General features: G+C 33.9%; 2 protein-coding genes across 5 annotated transcripts in view; one reads left to right on the forward strand and one right to left on the reverse strand.

Moving 5' to 3' along the window:
* Window positions 1-739: 739 nt before the first annotated feature.
* Window positions 740-10397, reverse strand: LOC127182072 (transmembrane protein 196). Of its 4 annotated transcripts, none has more exons than XM_051137181.1 (4): window positions 10015-10397; window positions 8546-8602; window positions 1887-2141; window positions 740-1266 (listed from the first exon to the last, which is right to left on the reverse strand). In XM_051137181.1, the coding sequence occupies exons 1-4, from the start codon at window positions 10159-10161 to the stop codon at window positions 1198-1200; spliced, it is 528 nt and encodes a 175-aa protein (XP_050993138.1). In that variant the 5' UTR covers window positions 10162-10397; the 3' UTR covers window positions 740-1197. The 4 variants fall into 4 exon arrangements, with proteins under 4 accessions (XP_050993138.1, XP_050993137.1, XP_050993135.1 ...); XM_051137180.1 differs by having other exon boundaries at window positions 1872-2141; XM_051137178.1 differs by having other exon boundaries at window positions 9997-10397.
* Window positions 10398-15410: 5013 nt separating this feature from the next.
* Window positions 15411-18093, forward strand: part of itgb8 (integrin, beta 8) — an 81690-nt gene continuing 79007 nt past the window's right edge. Inside the window, exon 1 of the mRNA XM_051137187.1 lies at window positions 15411-15571. The gene's annotated coding sequence lies outside the window, so the exon portion shown is untranslated. The remainder of the gene's footprint in view (window positions 15572-18093) is intronic.

Below are 18093 nucleotides of genomic sequence, written 5' to 3' on the forward strand. Positions count from 1 at the left end.
TGTTTGAATTTTTTCTGTTGTTTTTGTTAATAATAAATTATAATTAACATTTTAAAAAATGATATAAATGATTTTAAATAAATTATAAATTATAAATAACTTATGCTCTATAAAAAATTCTGCAAATAAATAAAAACTCCTTTGCCATTTTTTTATATAACATTCAAATAATAATGCATATTGCATGCATGTAACATTAAAATAACACATATTGCATGTATAGAATATAAAAATAACAATGCATATTGCATGCATATAACATTAAAATAAAAAATACATATTGCATACATACATCATTCAAATAATAATGCTTATTGCATGCAAAAAACATTAAAATAATAACACAAAAATAAGAGTGCATACTGCATGCAGAAATCTGTATTGATTCTTATATGAAGCATCTATAAAAAAACACTGTAAATAACAATTTTATGTCTTTGTTAGTAAATACCTATGTTATTTGCATCACTAGTAGTACAGAAATATTTAAAAGTCAAATAAAAAATTATAAAAATAATGATTGAGAATTATCAAAAAATTAAATTAAAAAGAAATGAAACTGAAAAGACTTGTTAATTTAAAAATGGAATAAATAGATGAAAAGGACACTGAGTGAAATAAAATAATGTAGCACTTGGTGTGTGAATGAAATGTTTTTGTGTGTTAATGGTTTAATCATCAGTCATAATGCCACAAATTACATTTGACATCTTTATTTCATTTTCATATGAAGCCTCTATATAAAAATACTGTAAATTAATAAATATCTTTACAGGCATTTTACAGTGTGCATTTATACGATCAGGATAAAAGCATTCAGTATACCATACAATATCAGGATTACAATTTCAGATTCAACATTCCCTTTATTTAGATACAGGGAGAGAGAAAGAGATATAGAAATAGAGAGAAATTGGATTGCATGCTTGTTTCGTACTCAAATGTCTGTTTTCTGTACGCTAGTCGTCAAGGTCATCAGCTCTGACCTCTCCTGAGGTCATCAGGTAACTGGACACTGATTGGCTGTCTGTCTGCTCGATACTGTTATCTGACGCTCCGTCTACAGGATATTCTGCGAACACCGTTTGTGCTTCTACTGTCAGCTCGACTCAGCCAATCAGAGTGAAGAACTGTCAGCCTGACTCAGCCAATCAGGTGGAAGAACTGTGCTGTTAAGAGCGAGTGGGCAGCGAGCTGTCACGGCGAAGCGCTCCGTCCGTTGTAGGAGATTTGAGAGATGCCATTGCTGGTGTTATCCAAAACCTCCTGTAAACAGATAAACACACAGTTGAGTTTGTGAGTAGGTTATGGTACGAGATGTACATTCAAGCAGACAAGAGACAGACAACCTCCATTTTTAGCTACTGTATGAGTAAGATGTAGATGAGTTTGTCTGTTCATCAGATTTGGAGAAATGTAGCATTGCATCGATTGCTCACCAGTGGATCCTCTGCAGTGAATGGGTGCCGTCAGAATGAGAGTCCTAACAGCTGACAAAAACATCCCAATAATTGTTATTATAAACGTTATTATAGATTAAGGACTTGTATCTTAGCCAGAAGCAACAGTCTGAAGTAAAAACACACAGTTTTTCGCTACAGGACTGGATTACTTGTGGAGTATTGTGGTGTTTTTATCAGCTGTTTCTGACGGCACCCATTCAGTGCACATGATCCATTGGGGAGCAAGTGATGCAATTCTACATTTCTCCAAATCTGATGAAGAAACAAACTAATGTATTAACAAAACAAGAAGTGTGAATCTGGCTTTATTCAGTGTTTGTATTTCTGTTCTGTTCTGAGTCAGTTTTGATGTAATGTTGACTGTAAGTGTGTGAGATACACCGGCACACACAGACCGCACAAACATACCAGCTCCAGGCGTACCTTCTCTGCCATTTCGTGCGAGTGATGTAGTGAATGTTCTCTTTCTAGAAACATGCGCTGCTGTTCGCTGCTGGCCAGTCTGCAGGTCAGCCATGTGGACAGCGTGCAGCTGCTGATGCCCAGACATGCCAGAGACATGACGGCCAAATGAAGAGAGCGCATGGCGTCTGGACGCTTGACCAGAGCACGGACAAACTGGAAGTTCAGGATTCCACCGATTAAGCCACAAATGCAGCAAGAGGAAAATAATATCATCTGTGAGATTAAAAGAAACATACATAATGTTAGCTGTTTGAGTGTGCCTTTTGCATGCATATAACATTAAAATGATAACACATATTGCATGCATATAATATTAAAATAACATTGCATATTGCATGCAAACACCATTAAAATAATAATGCATACTGAATGCATACAATATCAAAATAATAATGCATATTGCATGCATATAACATTAAAATAATACCATATTGCATGCATATAATATCAAAATAACAATGCATATTGCATGCAAACATTAAAATTATAATGCATTTTGCATGCATACATCATTAAAATAATAATGTATATTGCATACTTACAGCATTAAAATAATAATACATATTGCTTGCATACAACATTCAAATAATAATGCATATTGCATGCATACAATATCAAAATAATAATGCATATTGCATACAAACATTATTAAAATAATAATGCATATTGCATGCATTACACTATCAAAATCATAATGCATATTGGTTGCATATGTCATTAAAATAATGCATGTTACATGCATACACCATTAAAATAATGCATATTGCATACATGCAATATCAAAATATTGATGCATATTGCACGCATACAATATTAAAAGAATAACGTACAATATATATATATATATATATATATATATATATATATATATATATATATATATATATATATATATATATATATATATAGTCTTATAGACTGAAATATAAGTATCAGTTTAATTATTTATCAAAGTGGTGTTTGCCTATGCAAAAGTAACAACCAAAGTGCTAGGGCATTTCCAGGGTGTTGATATGTAGTTGCTAAGGTGTTCTGATTGGTTTCTATGCTCATAAAGGTCACAGTATATTAATCAGGAAGCGTACAGCACAGCAGAAATACTGTATACGGAGGACGAAGACGAAACCATTGTGTACTGGGAGAATGGATTGTGCTGCTCTGTGATTTTATAATCGGTCAGACCATGTCCAGACAGTGACATTATCTGCCAGCAGAAAACTGCCACCTCAACACTTCAGGACAGATCTGACCTCAAATTACACAAGAGACTTCTGACTCCACAGCACAGTCGCACATTATCACGTTATCCTGATTCCTGGATGACACACCTCCCTTTAGTGCACTGTAACTGCTGCTGTCATTGCATGGTATTGTGCACTGCAGATATTTTAGGCTCCTATGATAAATTGCTTACAGTAATAAGAGTCTGCGAATGAGTAAAAAGTTAATATACTGTTGGTAGGCACTATGATCAAAATAGTGTTTTGCAATATATATGGTGCACTAAGAAGGCCTATAACATAGAGAGCAATTGCATTTCCACACAGCTTGCTCAGCACAGATATACCATAAATATCCATTACATGATATTTGTGACTTGTAATAAGACATTTTAGGCTAAGACACTACAGCTAAATAGGTTAAAAAGTTTTAACTAACACATTTCTTTCCCCGCTTGATTAATCACAAGACAAATGTTTTGTATTACAAGTTTTCTAAAATGTTATGTTTAAATATGCAAACAAGGCATTATCTGATTAAATATGCACTAATTTGCATACATTTCCAGATCAGAAATCTGAGCATTGGATTTGTTGCTCTGTTCTTTGAGGCAGCAAACACGTTGACATCTGTCTTGCTCTGCAATTTCCAGATAAACATTGCATAAAGCCAGGTTCAAAATTCTTGTTTGATTTTGTTCACATGTTAGAGTTAAAAAAAAAATGTACAGAAGGGATTTTGGATATCTCTTTTTATGAGAAAATACTATTGACAGCCATAAATATATATATGTATTTTAAGTAAAAATCTTCAGAATATGAATAGGAATAAAACTGTAAATTTTGTTGTATGTAAATGCAACTGAAGTAGAGATGCAAACTCTTTTTGAGAAACTGATCATTAAAGATATTGTAATTGAAATCTACAGATGCAAAAAGATAAAGTGCAATAAAAAAATCCAGGCAAATTATATATATCAACACATCCTTGTATAAAAACCTTCAGAATATAAATAGGTATAAAACTGTACATTTTGGGGCATGTAGGTGTTACTGAAGTGAAAATGAAAACTAATTTTAAGAAACCGACATTAAAGATATGCACTGTAACTGAAATAGATAAGTGCAAGAAGTGCAAAAATAAAGTCAGGTGAATGATGTATAAACAAACCCCACAGTAAAATCCTTCAGAAAGTGAATAAAACTGTCAATTTTAGAGTATGTAAGTGTTACTGAAGTGGAGATGAGAACGCATTTTGAGAAACCGACTTTAAAAGACAGGCATTGTAAATCTGCATGCAAATATATAAAGTACAATACAAAAATCCAGGCAAGTTTATATGAACAAATCCTTCTATAAAAACCTTCAGAATATAAATAGGAATAAAACTGTAAATTTTGGGGCATGTAAGTGTCACTGAAATGGAGATGAAAACTCATTTTGAAAAACTGACTTTAAAGATGCACTGTAACTGAATGAAGTGCAAAAATAAAATCAGGTAAATGATGTATGAATAAACCCCTCAATAAAATTCTTCAGAATATAAATAGAAATAAAACTGTAAATTTTGGAGTATGTAAGTCTCACTGAAGTGGAGATGAAAATGCATTTTGAGAAACCAACTATAAAAGATATGCACTGAAATTGAAATCTATAGATGTAAATAGATGAAGTGCAATACAAAAATCCAGGCAAATTATATATGAACTAATCCTTCTATGAAAACCTTCAGAATATAAATAGGAATAAAACTGTACATTTTGGGGCCTGTAAGTTTTACCGAAGTGGAGATGAAAATTCATTTTGAGAAACTGACTTCAAAGATATGCACTGTAACTGAAACAGATAAAATGCAAAAATAAAATCAGGTGAATGATGTATGAACAAACCCCAAAGTCCTTCAGAATATAAACAGGAATAAAACTGTAAATTTTGGGGCATGTAAGTGTTACTGAAGTAGAGATAAAAACTCATTTTGAGAAACTGACTTTAAATATATGCACTATAACTGAAACAGAAAAAGTGCCAAAATAAAATCAGGTGAATGATGTCTGAACAAACCCTACAGTAAAATCCTTCAGAATGTAAATAGGAATAAAACTGTAAATTTTAGAGTATGTAAGTGTTACTGAAGTGGAGACGAAAACGCATTTTGAGAAACTGACTTTAAAAGATATGCATTGTAATTGAAATCTACAGATGCAAATAGATAAAGTGCAAATAAAAAATCCAGTCAAATGATATATGAGCAAATCCTTCTGGAAAAACCTTCAGGATATGGGAATAAAACTGTAAATTTTGGGGCATGTGTTACCGAAGTAGAGATTAAAACTTATTTTGAAAACCGACTTCAAAGATATGCACTGTACCTGATATACATAAAGTGCAAAAATAAAATCAGATGAATGATGTATGAACAAACCCCACTATAAAATCCTTCAGAATGTAAATAGGAATAAAACTGTAAATTTTAGAGTGTGTAAGTGTTACACGCTTATGAAAACCCATTTTAGAAACCGACTTTAAAAGATATGCATTATAAATAAATCTACAGATGCAAATACATAAAGTACAATACAAAAATCCAGGCAAGTTTTATATGAACAAATTCTTCTATAAAAACCTTCAGAATATAAATAGGAATAAAACTGTAAATTTTGAATTATGTAGGTGTTCCTGAAGTGAAGATGAAAACACATTTTGAGAAACTGACTTCAAAAGATATGCATTGTAATTAAAATCTACAGATGCAAATATATAAAGTGTAATACAAAAATCCAGTTAAATTATATATGAACAAATCCTTCTGGAAGAACCTTCAGGATATAAATGGGAATAAAACTGTAAATTTTGGGGCCTGTAAGTGTTACCAAAGTGGAGAAAAAAACTCATTTTGAGAAACAGTCTGTAAAGATATGCACTATAACTGAAACAGATTAACTGTAAAAAATAAAATCAGGTGAATGATGTATGAACAAACCCCACAGTAAAGTCCTTCAGAATATAAATAGGAATAAAACTGTAAATTTTGGAGTATGTACGTGTTACTGAAGTGGAGATGAAAACGCATTTTGAGAAACCGACTTAAAGATATGCATTGTAATTAAAATCTACAGATGCAAACAGATGAAGTGCAAAAAATAAAGGCTAATAAATGATGTATGAACAAACCCTTCAGTAAAAACCTTCAGAACATAGAGAGGAATAAAACTGTAAATTTTGATGTATGTAAGTTCTGCTGAAGTGGAGATAAAACTTTAAAACTTTAAAACTAAAAATATGCATTTTAACTGAAATCTACAGATGTAAAAAAAAAAAAAAGATCAAGTGTAACAAACACTTTAATGTGTATTTTGTATGCTTTCTTTCCATTATTCTAAAAGACTAATATATTATGGAAGCAAAATAGCCCTTCTATAACCTCTTTTATTTCTAAGATAATGTAGCATACTGCTGTTTGAAATAAATTCTTGCATATTATTCCACATTCAATTTTCAATTAAAGAAGGGAATAAGCAGATTCATTCTGCCATTCTGTCACTGGCCTAAATCATATCATTATCGATTTTGCTAAAACAGCATACCATCTCTCATATTATTTTACTGTAAAAAAAAAAAAAAAAGCGGAACGTATACTCAGCATACTATTATGCTAGTATTCCATTCATACAGCAGCCCATATCACATTACGCACTGAAGAGGAACAGCTAAAACACACTTTTTACAGTATGTTCGCTGTTTAAGTATCTACACCCTGCTGAGATGAGACTGTCCACTGGGACTAAAAGTCAATATGATTTGCAGATAAAATGCTTAAGTGTTCTTGAGTAGTTCCTGACGTTACTGTCAGGAATTCGGAACCATTACAGGCTGATGGGGAGGCTTTCCTTTTAGCCATACAATAACATTACAGCCAGTGCATAAAGGCCCATGGAACAAAATCAATCAGCAGGAGCGAGCGAGAGATAAAACGAGAAACGGTAAAGCGTGTTTGAGGACAAAGCTGAAAGCTTGTATACAAGAAATCAAAGGTAAACAAGTAATGATATGAAAAGAGTGGAGAGTAGGATGGGAGAGACGTGAAACCTCTCAGCCTAGTGTTTCACTTCAGTATGGATTTGTGATTATCACTCTCCGCTGGGGCGGCTCATTCCACTCAGAGGTGGCTAATTGAATCTCGTCTCTCCAGTGAAGTATCCTGGGATATTTACACACATGCTCACTGTGAGCTGGAGCTCAGATGTGGACATTTGTCATAAAGAACATGTATGATTACCTAATTATATATACACTGATTTGGATTGCTTTCCAGAAATTGGAACATTTGGTAAAGCCAGGTTCAAAGTTCTTGTTTAATTTTGTTTAAAGTTATTTGCATAGGGGATTTTGGATATCTCTTTTGCAGAATTCCACAACTGAATAGTTTTGGATGTGTTAAATCACAAAATTAGATTAAAATTAAAGTACAAAATGTAATATTTAATTGAAATCTACAGACACCAATGGGGTAATAAAAAAAAAAAAACACTTAAAAGTATATTTTGAAAGTTTTCTTTCCACTAGTCTGAAAGAAGTAAAATTGACCATTGCTTTAAATCACATTTCCAGTATGAAAACCTGACATCTTTCACTGAATTAAACATGCAATATATTGAGGTCATTTAACAGCAAACATAGCATACTACTATTTAAAAAATGTTGTATACTCTCGAACATTCAATTATAAAGTTTAATTTTGTTGACCTTTTAATGGGATTTTTGGTATCTCTGTTTTTAGCCCTCCATAACTTTACTTTAAAAAAATCTTTAAATAGTTTCAACTGCAAAAAATAAAAATTGTTTATACTGTTAATAGTTTATATTTTACAAAAATGGTTTATACAGACACCCAAAAACCCAAAACTGAAAATGAAAATATGCATTTTAAGTGAGTTTTTACATTTTACATTAAAAACCACAAACAAGTGATGTGTTAGTACATTAGAATGTTCTTAGAATCCTACAGTTCACGTACTTGCATTTCTGTTCTAGATTTTTAAAAATGCTTCCAATCTAAACCAAAAACCTGTTTACATTCCATTTGGAACATTTTATTCTTTAGAAAATTCTCATGCTTTAAAGAACCCAAAACCTTACCACTGATCTGAAGAAACTTCAACAGCCCTTTCTAAGATAATCGACTGTGCAATAAAACAGAGCGTGTTTAATAGTACAGAAATAAGTAGTATGTTCTAGAAGAATAACATACTTTATGTGTGCTATATACATAGTACAGTACAGTATATGAGGTACTGTATAATGATTGTTTACCGTGTGTGTTCTACAGTGGTTCAAGTGTACAGTAGTGTATTTGTACAGTAGAATGTGTATATGAGAATACTAAAGTGTGTACTCACAATCAGTCCTGTCCTTTTCCGTGCACACAGCATGCCACACAGTCCACAGATAAGAAACTATGAGACAGAAAAACACGATATTTGAGCATCTTACCAGGATGAAAAACATTCAGAGTACAGGAGAAAATGTGACACAATCATACTGAATTCAGATTACAGTAGAGTCACACCTTACAAGAACTGAACTGGACATGAACACACACAAATGAGTCAATGAAGACCTCACATATACTCTGAAAATTTCACAACCTCACAAAATATAAGTGAAAACACCACACAGGTCTTATTTGGCATGTTGAGAGTTTTGGAGCAAACAGAAACAGTATTTATCTGGAAAGTAAACTATTTATGATGATTCATGACACCATTCAAAGTTATGACACATCAGAAAGTATTCCATTCTGTTCAGATTTCCTTTACAAAAAACACTGTATTGTACCATGGTACAATGTTGGTGTCAGTTGCATCACTATACATTCATAAAGTATGATATGTAAATGCATTTAATGTAACAAAATGCTATGGTACTACAATTGTGAAAAGAAGTGTGCTTAACTGTATTGAATGTTGTAGTTTACTTCAAATTTTCAAAGCATAGTTTTAAACAACTGTACTTGCAGATAGACAATAAAATTGTTAAATATTTTTACTATTTAAAATAACTGTTTTCTATTTGAATATATTTTAAAATGTATTTCATTCCTGTGATTTCAAAGCTAAATTTTTGCCATTATTACGTCAGTAACATGATCTTTAACAGCTGAGTAGAATTTTTTCAGGTTTCTTTGATGAAAAGAAAGTTCAGAAGAACAGCATTTTTCTGAAATAAAAATCTTTTGTAACATTATAAATGTCTTGATCAAATTAAAGCATCCTTGCTAAATAAAAGTATTAATTTCCATAATTTCTTTCTCCAATATATACATACATATACACTGACTTCAAGATAATTACGAATAAAAAAGTCCTATTTAAGTGGGTCAAAAATGCATTTAATATAAATTTAAACGTTAATGCATTTTATTTAAATGCAAATAACATTTAGTTACATATCTTAAAACATTACTTTTAGTTTGCACTTAAGTATATTCTTTTAAAGCAAAAAGAAAATCCATAAACTTGTTCTAATCCATCTACTTGTTTTAATTCACAATATATCCAGAACTGCTTAACGTTCCCTAACGTTCCCATTTGGTTATTTTGGAGAACCAAACAAGAACGTTTTGGCAACGTTCTCTGTAGGTTCGTTTTTTTATAGCCTAACCAAAAACTAACCTTCCCAGAACGTTCTGGTAACCAAAAATGATTAGCTGGATAGTGCCATGGCACTACTTATCTGACAACAAAGCACTTTTTAACAGAAAATACAACACAAACATTCAATGCCTGAGAGTTTTGATAGGTGTGGATCAGTAATTGACGCTGAAGAAGACTAGAAAAGTGAGACGTACACACACTCCGCTCCATACCGGAGAAGCGTCGCCCTGCTGGGTCTTGTGCTCCGCTTTGGCCCGGCTGATGCCCACCGCGCCCAGGGCGATGCTGGACACCCCGAGCCCTATCTCCAGCACCGACAGAACCAACAAACTCCAGATGATCTTCCGGCTGGTGCACATCTTCGCTCGGGCATCCTTCCTGACCGGTGCGCAAAACGCTTCACTCCATGTCTTCACAGATAAACCAAACGCATACAATCCAGAAAAGTGCGCAGATGAACATCAGCCTAAGTGATTTCTCCAAAACAGACCCGTAGCTCATGTATCAGTGCGCAGAGATGCTCTCCATGATGGGTTAACGCCAGCAGTTTAACTTTACCCTCCTCCTCACTGTGTTTACCATGCTTCTGCTCCTGCCCCATGCGATCTTCCTCAGACAGAGTAAAAGCTCCGCCCATTGTCATCATCGAATTTCTTTACAGTGCTGCAGTGGAATTGCTCTAAAATAGCTTTATAATCTTTATTTTAATGTTTTAGAACTGCAACTGTTACAAAATCTAATCTGGCGGGAAAAGTTGCGATGCTGTCAAACAGCTGAGCAGGTGTCCTGACGCGCACGCTTATGCGCAATGGTGCGTAAAAGCGCTGATTGTGGTAAATGCGCCCCGGTCAGTTTATTGCATAAAGCCAGTGAGTTGGACACCTAACTGCACATGTCAGCACAGCGCATTAAGATATTCAGTCACATTTTATTAGATCCAAATCCATAGTCGTGCGCATAAAAGTCCTTTAAACAGGATGCTGAAACAAAAAGCATGCTTTTTGGTTGCTCTTTGATTATATTTGTGGAAGTTACCACACGCAATTGATTCCTAAAAACATTTCTAGCCACAATTACAGAGAAGAAAGATGACCGGCGATCTCTTTGTAAAAGCTGATGGAAACTGCTGAGCATTACAGTGCACTTCCTATAGAACAATTATGTCTAGAGCATTTTGTCATCTCAGATCATGCTCACAATAAATGTTTGTTTATTTGCATTGACATATCCTGCTTTTCTGGTGGAAAAAATAATAATAATTTAATTTATCCAGCTAAATGGCCTCTATAAATAATTCATAACTATGGCTTCTTATGGAGAACTTAGTAAACAAAACATTGTTCAATTGCTTTGTGAAAGTCTATAAAGAACTGTAGCAGTTCACACGCTCCTTACAGGATGAAATAACACACAAACACACAAATCCCATGTGGTAAACGTAAAGCATGTCCTCACTGCAGTGTGCTGGATGTGGGTGAGACGTTTGTGTTTTCAGTGTCTGCAGCAAATCACAGACAGTTCATTCCTGAACCTAAAACAGCAACTTTCTGCAGAAGGATGTTTGCGTTACCGTAACAACAGAAGGTCTAAAACAAACAGTGCAGACTGTTACTGTACAGTTTGACAGCAGGTATATTTCTATTAGTTTACATTACATTTGCATTTTATGTTCTTTAGCAGTATTTCAACATGAGATGTCAGCAAAAAACACACAATACAAGTGATGCAAACAATGGAAAGGTTACTCTCACACTGATTTCCAATAATCAATCAATATGAAGAGCTTTAAAGCATCCATCATTTTGCAAATAGCAGTTATAGTACTGACAGGATAATCAATGTTGTTAACAAGTAAACTAGTAACTTTTACCAATTCTGAATTCAAAAATACAAAAAGAAGCGAGTATTGTATGGTATTTGTCTTTTAGATAACATTGTACTAATGGGTAAATTCTGCTGCAATATAAAATAACTTTTTATTTATTATTTATATATTAAATACTTAAATAATATACACTACCAGTCAAAGCTTTTGAACAGTTAGACTTTTTTTGTTTTTAAAGAAGTCTCTTCTGCTCACCAAGCCTGCATTTATTTGATCCAAAGTAAAAACATAAAGATTTTAAATATTTTTACTATTTAAAATAACTGTTTTCTATTTTAATATATTTCAAAATGTAATTTATTCCTGTGATTTCAAGCTGAATTTTTAGCATCATTACTCCAGTCACATGATCCTTCAGAAATCATTCTAATATTCTGATTTGCCAAAAAAAAAAAAAAAAAAAATATTATTATTATGTTGAAATTTTCTTCAGGTTTCTTTGATGAATAGAAAGTTCAGAGGTATAGCATTTATGTAAACTAGAAAATGTCTGTATCATTACAAATGTCTTTATAATCCCTTTTGATCAATTTAAAGCATTCTTGCTAAATAAAATTATTAATTTCTATAATTACTTTATCAACAAAATGGTATAGTGTATAATGTTGTATAAGCTTTTTTTTCAGATAAATGCTTATCTTTGGATCTTTCTGTTCATCAAAGAATCCTGAAAAATGTGTAAATAATGCTAATAATAATAAATGTTTCTTGGGCAGCAAATCATCATATTAGAATGATTTCTGAAGGATCATGTGACACTGAAGACTGGAGTAATGATGCTGAAAATTCAGCTTTGATCACAGAAATAAATTACATTTTAAAATATATTCAAATAGAAAGCAGTTTTTTTAAATAGTAAAAATTACTTCAAAATTTTACTGTTTTTGCTGTACTTTGAAACAAATAAATGCAGGCATGGTAAGCAGAAGAGATGTCTTTAAAAACATTAAAAATCTTACTGTTCAAAAACTTTTGACTGGTATTGTATATTATTTATGTGCATGATTAAAAAAACTAATTTCAATGGAAACTTGAAAATAACTATATAACTGTACACAATCTGTATATAATATAATTATAATGGAATTATTTTGTCATACAAGCAGCAATTTTACATCATGCAGGTTTCATTCATTTGTCAGCAAAAGCACTGATTGTGCTGTGAGGATATTTGATCGGTTTCCTATGGTGTAATTCACCGCACCCAACCCATTGTCTCGGGAACATCAGCTGTCCGTAATCTCGCCATTGATCCGATAACGAGACGCCCCCGTTCGTCTGCTGACTCATCAGACTAGCGACTCTTCTGTGTTTTCCTCCCTCTCTCCCATGTTTGCAGGGTTTGTGGGAATGTGCTGAACTGATTGTCAGTTTCAAGACCCGGTTGTGACCAGCGGTCTAGAAATAGCAGGATGGTAAGGGTGGAGGTATTTATAGAACCTGTGACCATGAGTAAAGAAGAAGGCAAGTACAGGGTGTATTGTTTGCACTTCAGGTACTATCACACAGTTCTCAGAGCAGTGTTAGTACTGTATTATCCAATAGTTGATCACTTCTTGTTAGTCACATTGTCATTCTCAATGCCTTCAAGTTCCAAGTACAGAAAGTGCTTTTTAACCACTGGCAAAATCAGTAAGTTGCACCAAAATTGATGGACATTAAGCAAAAATCAAAATCCTTTGGACCCGGTTTCATAGACAGGGCTTAGTCTAAACCTGGATTAGGCCACAATTAGTTTTTTTTTTTTAAGTCATTTTTTGGAGAGGTTTTTGGGAACGGATCTCTACTTAAATATGAAGAGGTCAATCAACAGATTAATGAGTTAATCCAAATTTCACAAAAAGCTTAATATATATTATGAACATAGCTTAATTATAAAATAAATCAGACATTGAAGTGAGTTGCTGTTTTTGTCTCTCTTCTGAGGAAGATTTAATTCATTTGTTTTTGCAATGTACTTACAATGAGAAATTTTGGTCAGATTTATTTAATCTCATTTTGTAAGTGACTTTTCTTTCTGTTTTAAAGATGTTTTATTTGGATTGTTTGACTACTCAAAAGAGGATATAGGAAATAATAAATTAATTAGTTTTTCTTGCTGGCTAAATTTCACATACATAATCAAAAATTTACTGGCTTTACTTATTTCTTTATTTAAAGTTGATCTAGACAAGTATGAAAACTACTGAAAGCTCTGTTAATCACCTAATCACCTAATCAATTAAAGCAGTGAAAACTGTATCTCATCCAATGTGTTCTCTTAAAGTGTAATGTTTTTAACCTGTCAAAACATCCCTAAAGAAAATTAAGTTCCCGGAGTTCCCGCTCCGAAGTTCCCATGTAAATCAAATGATTCGCGATACGTGCTCAAAGTTCCGATCCAAATCAAATGATTCGCGAACCCGCTCTGAAGATCCCAACATGAAATCAAATGATTCGCGGTCCGATCCGATCTAAAAGACGTGCCGAGATCTAAATCAAATGATTCGCGAACCCGGTCGGAAGTTCCCATTTAAATCAAATGATTCGCGATACGGGCTCAAAGTTCCGATCTAAATCAAATGGTTCGCGATTCGCGAACCCGCTCCGAAGTTTCGATGTACTGTAAATCTAATGATTCGCGATACGGGCTCGAAGTTCCGATCTAAATCAAATGATTCGCGAACCCGCTTTGAAGTTCACATGTAAATCAAATGATTCGCGGTCCGATCCGATCTAAATGACTCGCGATGTACGCGCCGAGTCCCGATCTAAATCAAATGATTCGCGATACGGGCTCGAAGTTCCGATCTAAATCAAATGGTTCGCGATTCGCGAACCCGCTCCGAATTTCCGATGTACTGTAAATCTAATGATTCGCGATACGGGCTCGAAGTTCCGATCTAAATCAAATGATTCGGGAACCCGCTTTGAAGTTCCCATGTAAATCAAATGATTCGCGGTCCGATCCGATCTAAATGACTCGCGATGTACGCGCCGAGTCCCGATCTAAATCAGATGATTCGCGAACCCGCTCCGAAGTTCCCATGTAAATCAAATGATTCGCGATACGTGCTCGAAGTTCCGATCCAAATCAAATGATTCGCGAACCCGCTCCAAAGATCCCAACATGAAATCAAATGATTCGCGAACCCGCTTTGAAGTTCCCATGTAAATCAAATGATTCGCGGTCCGATCCGTTTTAAATGACTCGCGATGTACGTGCCGATCCCGATCTAAATCAAATGATTCGCGAACCCGGTCCGAAGTTCCCATGTAAATCAAATGATTCGCCATAGGTGCTGACAGTTCCGATCTAAGTTAAATCAAATGATTCGCTATACGTGCTCGAAGTTCCAATCTAAATCAAGTGATTCGCGATTCGCGAACCCGCTCCGAGGTTCCGATGTACTGTAAATCTAATGATTGGCGATACGTGCTCGAAGTTCCGATCTAAATCAAATGATTCGCGATACGCGCTTTGAAGTCCCAATTTAATTCAAATGATTCGCGATCCGATTGGAGCGCTTCGAAATAGTGAATCATTTTGGCACGCAATGGTTTAACTGATTCGGAGTTTCGAAAAGCCCCGTTTCATCATTACGTGCTTTTTATAATCGTTACAAGCGATTTCGAAATATGAAAATGAATGGCTCTTTTAATCTTGTTTTTTGCTAGAGAATCGTTTGAACTGAATGATCAAGTCACGAGTTTGAATCAATCGAAGCGGTTTATACTACACCAGCAGTACAATCAGTGGCTTATCTCGCTAGTTTTATGAGATTAACTGAAATAAGTGAAAAAAGTATGATGTTTACAAGTAAATATACATAAGTATACAGAAGATAACTGCTTTCCACATTGAAGACAACACAAACACAAATCTTATTTGTGTTTATATTCAGGTAAGCTAACCGGTTTACTGCTAACTAGTGAAAACTCCATTAATACGAGGAGATTGTACTTTAAAACACATGTTAGATGGAAATGCTGTGCATAATGATCGAGTTTGCAGCTTAAATTAACAATATTTTAAATAGTTTGACCAGTAGTTTGACTTTATTTTGAATAATTTGAAATCAGTTGAAAGCATCCGGTCATCTCATAACATGTTAAATCTATCAGTTTACATTTTAGGCTAATAAATATTTGAGAAATTATTGTTGTATCTGATTGTGTTAGTCTATATAGAGTGATAGTCATAAACAAAACAAAATTCGGAGAAGCACATGAACACAAAACAGCCAAGGTGTATGTTTGATTAAATTGATTTTGAAATTGTTGGGGACATAACAGTGATTTTAGTATTTCACTTAAACTGACATTATTTCATTTAGTTTTAGGGATGGCGAAAACTAAAAAATTTCTTGACCGACCACCGAGCCTCATTAGCCGGTTGAAACCGGTTAACCGATTAGTTTAAAATATGGTACGCTATTTGAAATAACAGCCATTTCGAGCCGCGCCTGCAATTTCGCAACTCTGTATCTCCCGCACACACACACACACACTGCCACTTACGTCACTTTTTTAAAATCCCCTACAGCGCGAAACATGAGTCCCGCAAACGCGGCGCCGAAGAGCTTGTTGTATGTAATCGTAGGACAAATGGCTCCTTAGTTTCAAATGGTTTGGGTACAAGGTGATCGCTTTGAAAATAAAGGCGTTTGTCTAGGTTAGAAGCTCATTTGAAACATTGCCACGGCTCATTTAAGAAAATGACAGCTCCGAAGAGACGCCGCTCTAAGAGTGTTTTAACAAACAAAACAAACGCTGTTACCTCGCGCCAAATGTTTTTATTGGTTTATTAAGTATGTTTGAAAAATTGAGTGTGAGGGATAATTTGTTCATTTTAACACAAAAAGATGAGGAATGAGATGGCTAACTGTAGTAGCGTATAGTCCACTGTCTATAATAGCCTAATTTAGATATCACTTTTTTTTTTTTTAACCGTACCGACAACTTTGACCGGTTAACGTTGATACGGTCAACCACCGGTCAAACGGTGATCGGTTAACATCCCTATTTAGTTTCCAATGCAACATTCAGAATTTTCATTTAGGTTTAAGTTTTTAATCTAACATTAATATTTTATATTTAAATTTCAGTGGACAAAAAAGGATTTGTAATAGTTTTAGTTTTAAAAAAAATCACAGCACTGGGGGGTTAATGGGGTTATGCTAACCAGCTCAACCTTGAGGTTTTATCAATGCATTTATCATTCTTGTGCAGAGAATTATGGGAACTGTAGTTAAGCAGTGCAAGCCTGTTGCCACACTAACTGTTACAAACTTTTGTGCTCTGACACAAATAATCACTTCTAAACTTTCTAAAACAACATCGCACAGGTGCTATCTCATAAATACTATTCCAGCATGATTGCTCTTCAAAAAGAACATAGAATTCCCTGAAAGTGCTAAAGATCAGAATGTTTTTTGAGAGAGTGTAATTTGCCTCCCGTGGCGGTTCTGTCCTGTCGTTTGTTCTCCTGTGTCTCAGTTTGGCTCTTTGCAGCATATTAACTTCCATTAGCATCACCGCAGTAGGACAGAAGAGCTGCTTCCTATACGCGCGCTCTCACATCCTCCGTCTATTTATAACCTCCGCAGCGCAGTCTGTTTGTGTCTGTTCATCCTCCTCCTTTCTCTTTCTCATTCTTTCTCTTCATGAAAGGTGGAAGGTTCTCATACTGGAATAAATCACTATGTTTCTGTCCACTTGCAAACTTGGCTCTGGTCCAAAACAGTGAGCTGGCTTGCTGTTTGCTGCCTACGTAGATGGCTACTAGGGATGCAAGCACTTGACATTTTTGGCCAGTAACAATATTTTGCCGTTTTGGATGTTCAACAGGCCTACATTAGACAAAATAAGGTTTTAACTTTTTACCTATTACAGAATTATGGGGAAAAAAAGGTAATTGTGACTTTTATCTCACAATTCAGACTTTTTTCCTCACAATTCTGAGTTCATATCTTGAAGTTTAGCTGTTTTTCACTGCTACAAAAATTCAGACTTTTTATTTCAGAGTTTATATCTCACAATTCTACATTTATATCTTGCAAGTCTGTTTATATCTTGCAATTTTGACTTTTTTTTAGAATTGTTAATTGTGAGTCTGAATTGTGAGATAAAAGTCGCAATTATCTGTTTAAATGTATTTATTTTATGGCATTTTATCCAGCTTCCATGCAAATACTTGCAAAAATACTGATAAAAATGCAAGTGTATTTTCCTTTTATAAAAATGAATTTGTCTTTTATAAACTTATTTTATTTATAAATTTGTCTTTATAACTAGTAGGCGAAAATTACCACCATAAATATACATAAATAATTGAAAATATAAATATTAAATAATATTTAGTATTTACATTATTTTATATATATATATATATATATATATATATACATATATTTAATAAATATTT

This window comes from Labeo rohita, chromosome 19 (genome assembly GCF_022985175.1).
Source record: "Labeo rohita strain BAU-BD-2019 chromosome 19, IGBB_LRoh.1.0, whole genome shotgun sequence".
Classification (NCBI taxonomy): Eukaryota; Metazoa; Chordata; class Actinopteri; order Cypriniformes; family Cyprinidae; genus Labeo; species Labeo rohita.